Source organism: Silene latifolia, chromosome 2 (genome assembly GCF_048544455.1).
Source record: "Silene latifolia isolate original U9 population chromosome 2, ASM4854445v1, whole genome shotgun sequence".
Classification (NCBI taxonomy): domain Eukaryota; kingdom Viridiplantae; phylum Streptophyta; class Magnoliopsida; order Caryophyllales; family Caryophyllaceae; genus Silene; species Silene latifolia.
In genome coordinates, this window is record NC_133527.1 from 149,481,186 (window position 1) to 149,494,282 (window position 13,097).

General features: G+C 36.9%; 1 protein-coding gene across 1 annotated transcript; it reads left to right on the top strand.

Annotated features, from left to right (window-relative positions):
- Nucleotides 1-6,021: 6,021 nt before the first annotated feature.
- LOC141641452 (uncharacterized) lies at nt 6,022-7,571 on the top strand. The gene is made up of 3 exons (XM_074450111.1): nt 6,022-6,512; nt 7,007-7,047; nt 7,537-7,571. The coding sequence occupies exons 1-3, from the start codon at nt 6,022-6,024 to the stop codon at nt 7,569-7,571; spliced, it is 567 nt and encodes a 188-aa protein (XP_074306212.1).
- The last annotated feature ends 5,526 nt before the right edge of the window (nt 7,572-13,097 follow it).

Below are 13,097 nucleotides of genomic sequence, written 5' to 3' on the forward strand. Positions count from 1 at the left end.
TCTCACACTCATCGGAAAACTCATAATTTGAACTCAATTTCTGTTTTTTGTCACCGAGAATACATTGTGAACTCGTAAATTGTGCATCATCATCATCAACAAATTGCGTTCTTATTCCTTCGATCCCATCATCTACCTTTCTTTTCCCTTTCCTTTCACGTTCGTAAAATTCAACTAAAAGTCGGACATTTAGGGTAAGATTAGCATCGATACTTGCCTGAAAATCATTGTCCGCATCAGAACCCTCTTGAACGAGATTGTTGTTATTAGGAACATCCATGTTGTAAGTGTATTTTCGGGGAAGGATTAGCAAAGGAAGAAAGAAACGGTGAATTTTCGAGGGTCTAATGTAAACCAAAGGGTATTTAACCTATTTATAGGTAGACGATTAAGAACTTGAGATAGTCAATTACCTTCTTTAAGTAAGATTAGAAATTTGGTTTGCTACTAGAAGTAGGATCATGTTATGTTATTATGAATATGAGAACTAGAAACATGGTTAAATATTTTAGGAAAATATTCCTAATTCAAGTGTTATAGTTAGATTAGAATATAAATATGGAAAGTATTTACTGCTTTGCTGGTGGTGTTGCGGAAATCAGAACTCTAATTACTGTAGGAAAACTGCACTCCTTCGTTTTCTGTTGCTTTAGCGCCTGTTTTTTTCAGGCTTTTTAGAATGAATCGAATCGAATGAATGGAGTGAATCGAATCAATCGAGCCGAATCGAATCAATGGAGTCGAATCGAATCGAATCGAATCAATGGAGCCGAATTTGATCGAATCGAATCAATAGAGTGAAATGAATCGAATCGAATCGAATAAAAAAATTGAATTGAGTGAATCGAATCGAAATAATCATATTAATATTATTAATAATAATAATATTTAATATTATTGTTATTATCAACTATAATAATAATAATATTCATAGTATAATACTATTTATACTAAAATTATTATTTTTAAGAAAAAAATTATAATATTATACTCTTTCTGTCCCGGTAATTTGTTGTCCTATTCCATTTTGGAGTGTCTCATTCAATTATTGTCCTTTCTATTTTAAGAATGAACTTGGTGAACAATTTGATCATTCACACTCAATTTGGTCCGCTTGTCATTTTATAATTGGCCACTCCTCTTTCCTTGGTCTTTGTGCCAAAATCAAAAGACAACAATTGACCGGGATAGAGGGAGGAGTATATGAATAATCATAAATTATAATAATGAAAAAATAGTAATTTTTTACTAATAATATTCTTAATAACAATAATAAATAATAATGTCAATATTAATAATGATATTAGTAAAAATAATTGTTTCGAATAAAAACACTCAAGTAAGCGTTGCTCGAATCCGGGTCGGGTCAACGCGCTCTTCTCAGACGATGACACCTCGAACCTATGCTTGCTCTCTCCGGATGGATCTTTCACGCGTAACAAATAGGGCCTCAGAGGGTTCGCAATAGGTCCTTCTCTGATGCCTTACGATAATGTTGGATAGTTGGGACCTTGCTTGAAGCTAAGGTTTCCGTGCCCTCTCATAGTAGCTCGAGTAGTCTTACTTCTAGAGAGAGGAAGTTGTTGGTGAGAAGTATTTTACCATTGATGGGTGAATAATGAGGTATTTATAGATTTCTATGTGTACCTTAAATGATGGCTGGCAAGCATAGTTACCATATTCGCTATGAATACGCCTTATCGATTCGCGATTCGCTTATAGAAAATGTGTTATATGTATTTTCGATGAATCGGTTGATAGAATTCGCTTTTAACAATTCGTGATTCGTAGAGTATCAAGCGAATCCGTAACCATGTTGGCAAGCGTGTTGACTTGTATGACCCCGTATTGGCTACTGGGTCAAGTCGGTTGGGCGTGCCCCATCAATAATATTAATAATAAATGTTATTAATTTTAATAATAATAATACCAATAATTATAACAACAACAACAATACTACTACTACTAATAATAATAACAATAATAATAATAAATAATATTATTATTAACATTAATAACATTATTATTCATTTTAACAACAACAACAACAACAACAACAATATTATTCATTTTAATAATAATATTCATAATAATAATAATAATAAATAAACTATTAATAACATTATTATTAACACTATTATTAAATATAATAATAATAATAATAATAATAAAGAATAATATTAAAAAAAATAGTATTATTGATAACAAAATTAATAATAACTATTAAATTTAAGATGAGTAAGGCTGAATTGAGCTGAACTTAATGGAGTGAATCGAATCAATCAATCAATCGAATCGAATGGAGAATGAATCGAATCGAATCGAATGGAGTGAATCAATCGAATCAATCAATGGATCGAATCGAATCAATCGAAATCGAAATCGAATCGAATCAATCGAAATGAATCGAATCAAGTAGGCCGAAAATAAGCCAGAAAGAACAGGGCCTTAGTTATTCACTTGGACTTGAATTGTAACGGTATTATTTTTTGTTAATAATTTTACTCAGTGTGTGTCCTCAGAGACAATATTCGTTTAAATTCTTTGGAATATGTTTTCGCCCTCGAGAGGAGTCCGGCAAGGGGATCCCCTTTCTTCCTATTTGTTTGTCATGTGCCTTGAGAAATTACAACAACTTATCGATGAGGAAGTTCGAAATCATAATTGGAATCCTATTCAAGTATGTAATAACGGCCCTATGATTTCTAACTTATTCTTCGCAGACGATATGGTTCTCTTCGCTGAAGCAAATACTCAACAGGCTACTATTATCAACAAGGTTTTAATTATCTTCTGTCGGGCATCGGGAGAGAAAGTCAGTGTTACAAAATCGCGAGTTTTCTTTTCTTCGAACACTAGCCCCGCCATCAGAGGCGAGATTGCTCATAATTTGGGATTTGAAATTACTGACGATCTGGGGACTTATCTAGGAATGCCGACTATAAATGGGCGTGTAACGAAGCAAACGTTTAGTCACATTCTCGTGAAATTCAACTCTCGACTAGCCGGTTGGAGTACAAAACATCTATCCCTTGCAGGTCGTGCTACTTTAATTCAGTCTACTCTCTCTTCTATGGCCAATTATAGTATGCAAACCGCCAAGATCCCAAAGTCTACTTGTGACTCAATCGATGCCAAGACTAGAAGATTTCTTTGGGGAGGCGATGAGAATAAAAGAAAGATTCATCTTCTTTCATGGGAAACAATTCAGAAGCCCAAGGACAAGGGAGGGCTCGGCATAACCTCATCCCGTCAAGCTAACGCGGCTTTCTTAACAAAGCTTGGCTGGCGCGTTCTATCTTCCCCCAATAGCTTGTGGGCTAGAGTTTTACGAGCAAAGTATTGTAGTGGAAGATGTGATGTCGACATGTTTATGCCCAGAGCGAATATGTCAAATGTTTGGGCGGGCATCACGTCACAAGCAATCAACATAACTAAGGGCACGACTTCAGCGGTTGGAAACGGCCAAAGAACCCTCTTTTGGGACCACTCTTGGGTTGAAGAGGGTACCCTTTCTGACATAGCAACTATACCCATCCCGGATACCTTACTCGGTGCAACTGTGAGTGATATGTGGGACGAAACATCGGGTTGGAAGTGGGATGTTTTCGCAAACTTTCTTCCGAGTGATAGTCTTCAAAAAATTGCCTCGTTCTCCTTATCCCCTGACCCGAATCTTGTGGATTCTCTCTACTGGAATGGGACCTCTCATGGCAAGTTTACCATCAAATCCGCACTCAATATTGTTAAAGCCATGGACCCGGTTCCCGAAATCAATCAAGTAAGCTGGCATGCGATTTGGAAGCTTCCTGTTCAACAAAGAATCAAATTTTTCATTTGGTTAGCCGCCCATAAAAGAGCTATGTGTAATGTAGCAAGGGTTCGTCGCAATCTTTCAGACGATCCTAGCTGTCCTCGTTGCGGTGCTGAAGAAGAAAATATGGACCATGTGCTACGTCTTTGCCCTTTCTCCCGCCATATTTGGACCCTCCTTGGTATACCCTCGTCTCTCCCTTCTTTTTACAACATTATTTATTCGGAATGGATTTCTTTGAATGCCAGTAATAGCATAGACGTGGGTATCGAGGATTGGTCGATGAAGTTTGCTATCACTTGTTGGTGGATTTGGAGATGGCGTAATAACGTCGCGTTTGGTCGAGCATCTGAAAACCCAACAAATCCTATCCCTTTCCTTTTACAACAATTCGAGTCTTCTAAAGGAGCTTTTGACAAATACTCGCTTTTTCTCCCCACGCCGGGTACTCGACGCAGAGAAGTGCTCATTCGGTGGCATCCTCCTCCTCACAATTGGTGCCTTCTCAATACCGATGGGGCCTCAAAAGGAAATCCGGGTCCAGCTGGTTGTAGAGGTATCTTTCGAGACGATACAGGTAACTTTGTCTCTGCCTATCTTTTCTCAGGAGGGCATTGCACTTCAATGAGAGCAGAAATGCTAGCTTTACTCGCAGGTTTAGAAAGAGCGAGAGTTTATCAAATCTCCAAGCTTCTCGTTCATATGGATAATGTTATCTGCGTCGATTTGGTCCTTAAAGATCAGCTCGTGAGCAATAGTATTCGACCCCTAGTAGCCCGCTGCAAGGAACTTATCCGCCTTCCAGGATGGCAAGTTCATTTAGAACACGTGTTTAGGGAAGCTAATCGGGCGAGTGACTGGCTCGCTAATCAAGGTGTTAATGCTCCTACCGAAGTCACCTTCCTCGAAGAACCCCCGGAAGTCCTTAGAACTATTCTCCGTGAAGACTTGTTAGGGGTTACTACCCCTCGTTTCATTCCTTAGAATCGGTTTTAGCCCTCTTATGTACCAAAAAAAAAAAAAAAAAACAAACAAAGATAAGTTGCTTATGTATTTAAAAAATAATGTTGTGCCTATTATCATGTGGTAATATTTGAATTCGTTTTATAAATAAAAGGGGTACATCCGTTTTAAGTAAGAGCTACTATAAATTATTATAGAACGTGTAATCTTATACTCCGTAAAATATATGCGGTGACGTATATAAATGGTACTAATTCTCATAATATATACAATATACAATGTACAATATAATTAAAAGGGTACTCAAAACATCAAATTAATGTGACATGACAAATTAATGTGAGTAACAATATTTATTGTGACGTGAGACTAATTTCATTCACTCAATATGCTAAAAAAAATCTATCTATCTTCCATTAAGTATAAACTTAATTATTAATTAATCATTAATAATTTTGAATAGAGTTGTCAATTCACTCAATTCACCTAAGCTTTTAAACCATTAGTTATAAACTTAATTAATTGGATGCTCATTTTCGCAGTAAGCATTTTACTCCTCGCAGTACAATATTGACAATTATACTCCTTTCATTTTCCCTCTCTAACTTCTCTCTAAACTATTATCTCTAATTTCACTTATCCATAGTCCTCTATTTCACCCACCCTAATTAATCATGTACTACATTGTTCGTTTATGAATTATCTTTACAAACACATGTACTACATACATAAACATTCTACAAACACATACTATATTCGTAAACTTCTACATTCTACATTGAAAAAAAAGAATTGAGTAAAAAAAATAGACCACTCCACTACAAACACCATTACCATCGTACTTGTTTTCAAGGCATTAGTGCATTACTTGCACAATACATCGAAGAAAAGCAAATTCACGCCAAACACCATTACTGTTAACCAATCAGCCAAGCCAAAGAGCCGTTACATCATAGCTGTTGGAAGGCATCTTCCAAAGACGGAAAGATTTGGTGTATAAGTGTAATTAGAGCAATTAGCATATATTTTGCAATATGTACATGATCCTTTCCTTGTATATTTAAACTAGCTACACAAATATTTCTTGTACAAATAGCACACAATATATGAATAATACACACAATTCAAACCTTCAATCCTTCTCCATTATACGATGAATATGATTCACAATGTCTAACATGGCATCAGTGAACTAGGTTACAAATATCGGTTTTTTTTTTTTTTTTCGAAACTACATCACCACCATGACGACTGGTGAACAACCAAAATCCGACTACATGAAAATCACCCCATATACCATTCTCAATACCGACAATCCCGGAGCATCAATTTGCTCTCTTCCGCTAACCAAAACCAATTACGATGAGTGGCCATACGTTATGCATACCGCTCTCCTCGCCAAGCAAAAGCTTGGTCTGATTAATGGCTCCATCAAAGCCCCTACTGAAACATCCGACGACTACGATCCGTGGTTGTCCCTCAATGCTTTGGCGGTCTCTTGGATTCGCAATTCAATTGATCCCGATCTTCGCTCAACGGTTTCCAAACAAGATGTTGCCAAAATCTTATGGGAAGAATTTTGGGAACGCTTCTCGAAGAACGACGAAGCTCGGATCTATCAACTTCAAGCCGATCTCATGGCATGTAAGCAAACCCCATTCGAATCTGTTACTAGTTATTATGGTCGTTTAAAGAAATTGTGGGATGATTTTTATGAATGTGACCCGTTACTCTTGTGTGAGTGCAAGAAATGCACTTGCGATCTGACTAAGACCTTTCTTCTCCGTCGTGAGAAAAAGAAAACTCGAGATTTTCTTATGGGACTCGACTCCAAATTTGCTACCGTTCGGTCTAATATCCTTAGTAACACACCCCTTCCCTCCCTCAACCAAGTTTACAGTAAAATCATGTAGGAGGGGCGGGTTCACAATCTCACAACCACTACCACCGAGACTCGTTCCGAACCTATGGTTTTTGCTGCTCGAGCCCCTATTGGTCAGAAATCCCACCATGGGGGCCGTCCTCTGACCCGTCACAATAATCCCCAAGACTCCAAACCCCGACCCTTCCTCTGTGACTCGAACCAGGGTGATAAACTGTCCTGTATTGCTTGCAAGAGAGACGACCATACATACAAAACTTGCTTCCGGGTTACAGGCAAGTTTCCCGATTGTGGGGTGATTGCCCCCGTGACCGTATCTATATTGGTGTGGATTCTGATTTTGACAGGGCTATAGTGGTGCCTGATCCTCGAGGTCGTTCCAATGGAGGTAATACTCCTTCCACTCGATCTAATGTGCCCGCAAAAGCTTACGTTGCTGCTGCTCCGTCCTCTTCTCGTGGCCTAATTTCGACTGAATTTGATCGACTCGATCTCAATAACCTCACTCCCAGTCAGTTACACGAACTAAACACTCTATGGCAGTCCAGAAATGCTTCAACTCGAGACTCTGATCATCTCTAAGGTAATTCTTTGCTTTCCTCTTGGATTATCGACACGGAAGCCTCCCATCACATGTCGGGAAATTTGGCTCTTATCACAAAAATGACTGATCGATTTGGAGCCCTAACCAGTAGGCCTCCCTAATGGCGATCGTACTACCGCCACCAAAACCGGTGACATCACTCTCACTCCAAATTTAATTATGAAAAATGTTCTTTATGCACACAATTTACATTGAAATCTCATTTAGGTATCCTCTTTACTTCTTAATGATAATATTTTTATTCAATTTACACACAAATTGTGTCTTATTCAGGATCGTATCTTGAGGAAGACGATTGGTGCGGGTGAACAAAAAGACAAACTTTATTACTTACATGACGTCTGGGGGAGTAGTGCACGTGTTCATTCTGTTACCTCCACTGAACCCGTCTATTTATGGCATCGAAGGCTGGGGCATCCCTCTTCCACCTCTACCAAATTTTTACCTTTTTTAAGCATTTGAATAATGATTTGCTCTTTTATAGCAAAACTTGTGACACTTGCATTCGTGCTAAACAAACTCGAGAAGTTTTTTCTTTAAGTACTTCTTCCATTACTCGTACTTTTGATCTCATACATTGCGATTTATGGGGCCCCTATTCGGCAAATAAATCTTGTGACTCACATTTTTTCCTTACCACTGTCGATGATTTTTTCTCGCTGCATTTGGGTGTACCTTATGCGCCATAAACATGAAACGACTCAAAAACTTTTAAATTTTATTGCATTGGACGAACGACAATTTAACACGAAAATCAAAACCATTCGTAGTGACAATGGAACCGAATTTTCACCTCTTCAAAATGTTTTCCTCACGAATGGTATTTTATTTCAAAATTTTAACATCGACACCCCCACAACAAAATGGTCATTGATAAGTCCATTTTATATATACTTTGGCTCTAATATATATATGATTATTGCACTAACCTTAGTGATTTTATGAGCTAATATTGTATTCTAGTTGTCTTTGCATGTTTTGTCACATTTTGTAGGAACTTGAGCTTTTAGGAGCTTATTTCTAACAAATTTGCAAGAGCTAGTATACAAGGCTAAGTGTGGAGCATGAGTTGGACTAACCTTGAAGTGTTACATGGATTTGCATGCAGAAAGATGTGGATTGAAATGAGAAATGCAAAATGAAGTCAAATGCAAGTCAATCCCAAGAATTCAAGTCCAACTAGGTGGAAGCTTAGGATGCTAGAATACATTGGATGCCATGCTTTAAGATCATTATCGGATGATTAAACAAGGCATTAAACATCAACTTTGAATTCCTTGAGCATTAACTAGAGGAATTAAGAAGACCAAGCTGGAAAGCCACTATCCCGATCGGGGTTGGCATCCCCGATCGGTGTTTCCTTGCCCTTAGTGTTTACGTTTCAAGTCCTAGCTCCATATAAATAGAGAGCTAGGTCCGACCTAATTAACATCTTATTTTTCATCATACAATATCACATTTCTTGTATTCTTAAGCACACAAAAATACTCTCATGGTTTTCATTTTAGTTCTAATATTGTTAAGCATTTGGTTATAAACATCTGGTTCTTATTTATTCAAGCTTTTGGTTCTCATTTGTTCTTCCTTACAAGTCCTTAGTTCAAGTTCTATTCCTTATTCGGTAATTCTAATTCTAGTTTATTTAGTTTACATTTCTATTTTAGTTATTACATAGTTTTATCATTAGTATTTTAATTCTATCACATAGTTAATTCTCATATTTCATAATTCACCCTTTAGTTTATATCATTTCTATAATCATGTTTAGCATTTCATACATCATAGTTTGTAGTTTTCATTTCAATATGAGTAGCTAAATTTCCTTAGTCTAGGGACTAGGGAAGCCATGCAATTACTAATATTAAAATGTTAAATTAGGTTGACATAATATTGTCTATTTGTTTATATCACATGTTTGTATCGTCACGATTAATCTTTGTTTAGTGGCCATATTCATTGATTAAGTTTGTTAATTCGTTCTATAAGTCGAGAGGCACGGAATCAGATTAGACTAAGCATGTGTAGTAGGACGACTTAGGCCCTGTTCTTTCTGGCTTATTTTCAGCCCATTTCGATTCACTTTCGGCTCTATTCGATTCGATTCTCGATTCGATTCGATTCGGCTCCATTCGATTGATTCGATTGATTCGGCTCCATTCATTCGATTCGATTGATTGCTCGATTCGATTCGATTCGATTCGATTGATTCAGCTCATTTCGATTAAGCTCAGTTCCATTAAATTCAGCTCATTTCAGCTTTACTAATTTAAATAATAGTTATTATTAATTTTATTAACAATAATACTATTTTTTTAATATTAATATTATTTATATTTATTATTATTATTATAATTAATAATATTGTTAATAATTTATTTATTTATTATTATTACTATTATTATTATTTATTTATTATTATTACTATTATTATTATGATGATGATGATGGTGAATATTATTATTAAAATGAATAATAATGTTATTAATGTTAATGTTAATGTTATTGTTGTTGTTGTTGTTCATAATATTATTATTATTATTATTATTATTATTATTATTATTATTATTATTATTATTATTGGTATTATTATTAAAATTCATAATATTTATTGGTATTATTATTAAAATTCATAACATTTATTATTAATATTATTAATGAGGCACACCGAACCGACTTGACTCACTTGCCAATACGGGGTCTTACAAGTCAACACGCTTGCCAACATGGTTACAAATTCGCTTGGTACCCTACGAATCACAAATCGTTAAAAGCGAATTCTATCAAGTTGATTACTGAAAATACATGTAACACATTTTCTATAAGCGAATCGCGAATCGATAAGGCGTATTCATAGCGAATATGGCAACCGTGCTTGCCAAACCATCATTTGAGGTACACATAAAACCTATAAATATCTCACTATTCACCAATCAATGGTAAAAACTTCTCACCAACAACTTCCTCTCTCTAGAAGTAAGACTACTCGAGCTACTACAAGAGGGCACAGAGACCTTAGCTTCAAGCAAGGTCCCGACTATCCATCATTACCGTAAGGCATCAGAGAAGAACCTTTTGCATACCCTCTGAGGCCTTTGTTATGCGTGAAAGATCCATCCGAAGAGAGCAAGCATAGGCTCGAGATGCCATATGAGAGTAGGGCGTTGACTCGACTTGAATTCGAGCAACGCTTACTTGAGTGTTTTTATTCTAAACAATTATTTTACTAATATCATTATTAATATGACCTTATTATTTATTATTGTTATTAAAAATATTATTAGTAGAAAAATACTATTTTTTCATTATTATAATTTATGATTATTCATATATAATATTATAGTAATTTTTTTCTTATAAATATTAATTTTAATATTACTATTATACTATGAATATTAATATATTATAGTTGATAATAACAATAATATTGAATACTATTATTATTATTATTAATATGATTATTTCAGTTCAATTCAGCTCAATTCAACTTTATTCGATTCGATTCGATTCAACTCATTACTCTATTGATTCGATTGATTCGATTGATTCGATTTCGATTGATTCGATTCGGCTCCATTGATTGATTGATTCGATTCAGCTCCATTCGATTCGATTCGGCTCGATTCGATTCGGCTCGGCTCCATTCGATTGATTCGATTGATTCGGCTCTAAAAAGCCAGAAAGAACAGGGCCTTAGTCATAACGAGAGTTCTCTAGGACCCGGTCCATGGTTGACACTAATATCGAGAGGTGGGTATCTTTATCCTAAACAATTGAAAATGTTATTTATTCCGAGTTTAACATGAATATATTTTTACAATTGCATGTGTGACCCGACTCCCATAGACTCCTTTAACCATATATTTTTTATCGTTTCATTTGCTAATCATCAAACCAAACAAACCAATCAATCGTTATCGACCTTGATAGAAGTCCACTCATAGCATTTCATTGCGCAATTCTCGTCTCCTTGTGTTCGACCCCTCGTACTACATTAATTTGTGTCAAGGGAAAATTATCTTTGTTAGGTGCGCGACATAGCCTATCAGTCGTGTCGAGAAGAAACATCGACATATTTTAAATGTCGCCCGCACCTTAATGTTTCAAGCTCATTTACTTGTTTATTTTTTGGGCGAATGTGTTTTGAGTGCGGTTTTTTAATTAATCGTACTCCTACACGCATCTTACATGAAAAGACGCCTTATGAAATCATTTTTAACAAATCACCAACTCTTACAAATTTGCGTGTTTTCCGTTGCCTTTGCTACGCCCGCAATATTAATCGAACTCGGGATAAATTTGCACCTCGTAGTCGAAAATGCGTTTTTCTTGGTTACCCTTTTTGAAAGAAAGGTTGGAAGGTTTATTACCTTGAAATCGAGTCATATTGATTCTCGAGACGTTTTTATTGAAAAAGAATTTTCTTTTCAAAATTCTAATCCTATCCCTCATCGAGACTCCTTTATCTTTCCCTTCGATGACCTACATGCCGAACCCATCATCATCTCCTCGAGCCCTCACACAATCCCCACCACCGAACTAACCAATACCACGACCCCAAACGACAATACTACAACGACCCCTACCAACACCACCACTACGACCACCACCGAGCCCAACACAGCCGCACCAAATCCCACGACTGCCACCAATAATCCAGCTATTGTTCCTTCCACCTCTACCACCTCTCAAATGGGTAAGGGTGCCCGCACTAAAATACCAAATTCCCAACTTCGTGACTACGTCATTAATCTCCCCCATGCCTAATCCACCACCGCACAATCGTCCTCCTCGGGTATGCACTTCCCAATTTCTAATTACGTTAATTGTGACAAGTTTTCCTTGAAACATAGAATTTTTTTAATGGCCGTGACTCAACATCACGAGCCAAGTACTTTTCGTGTTGCAATGTAGGATCCTAAATGGCGCGATGCCATGGATAAAGAGATTGCGGCTTTGAACAATAATCACACATGGAATCTTGTCGCTTTACCTCCCGGCAAGAAAGCAATTGGGTGAAAATGGGTCTTTAAAATCAAATATAATGCCAACGGGTCAGTGGAGAGATACAAATAACGGCTCGTCGCCCTTGGTAACCGTCAAGTGGAAGGAGTCGACTACGGAGAAACTTTTGCCCCTACCTTGAAACTCGTCACTGTTCGCACCTTATTAGCCATTGCCGCTGCCCGTCATTGGGAACTCCATCAAATGGATGTTCATAATGCCTTTCTTCACGAAGGTCTATATTAAACTGCCACCAGGTTTTGATCAACATACTAACGGTAAAGTATGCCGCCTAAACAAGTCCCTATACGGCCTTTGCCTAGCTCCTCGTTGTTGGTACGCAAAGCTAGCCGCTGCACTCACCACATATGGTTTTGTTCAAAGCCCATACGATCATTCCTTGTTCCTAATGAAGCGAAAGACGGTCGAACTCCATGTGCTAGTCTATGTCGATGACTTGGTAATTTGTAGTAATAACCATACTGCTATTACTCAATTCAAAACTTATTTAAGCTCATGTTTTTATATGAAAGACTTGGGGTACTTTAAAATACTTCCTCGGCATGGAAGTAGCACGCAGTATGCTCTAGATATCCTATCCGAATTCGGTTTACTTGGGGCGAAGCCTGCGTCAATTCCTATGGAACCAAATCATCACCTTGCCCTCTCTGTGACACCCCCATACTCCAAGTGCCTTACCAGGACCACTCAGGTATAGGAATGTCACCATCTCGGTTACCCGAGCCAATGATAATCATAAGACAATAAAGAAACGTACTTTAAAAGTAAATATAGTTTAAGTGATTACATGTCTCAAACCAAAACTGTTAAAT

Bases quoted from the DNA above. Each gene is read 5' to 3' on its own strand.
- LOC141641452 (XM_074450111.1), top strand. From the start codon at position 6,022: ATGACGACTGGTGAACAACCAAAATCCGACTACATGAAAATCACCCCA. The intron at 6,513-7,006 runs GTGTGAGTGCAA...TGATTTTGACAG, and splicing joins GAATGTGACCCGTTACTCTT to GGCTATAGTGGTGCCTGATC. The intron at 7,048-7,536 runs GTAATACTCCTT...TGTCTTATTCAG, and splicing joins TCGAGGTCGTTCCAATGGAG to GATCGTATCTTGAGGAAGAC.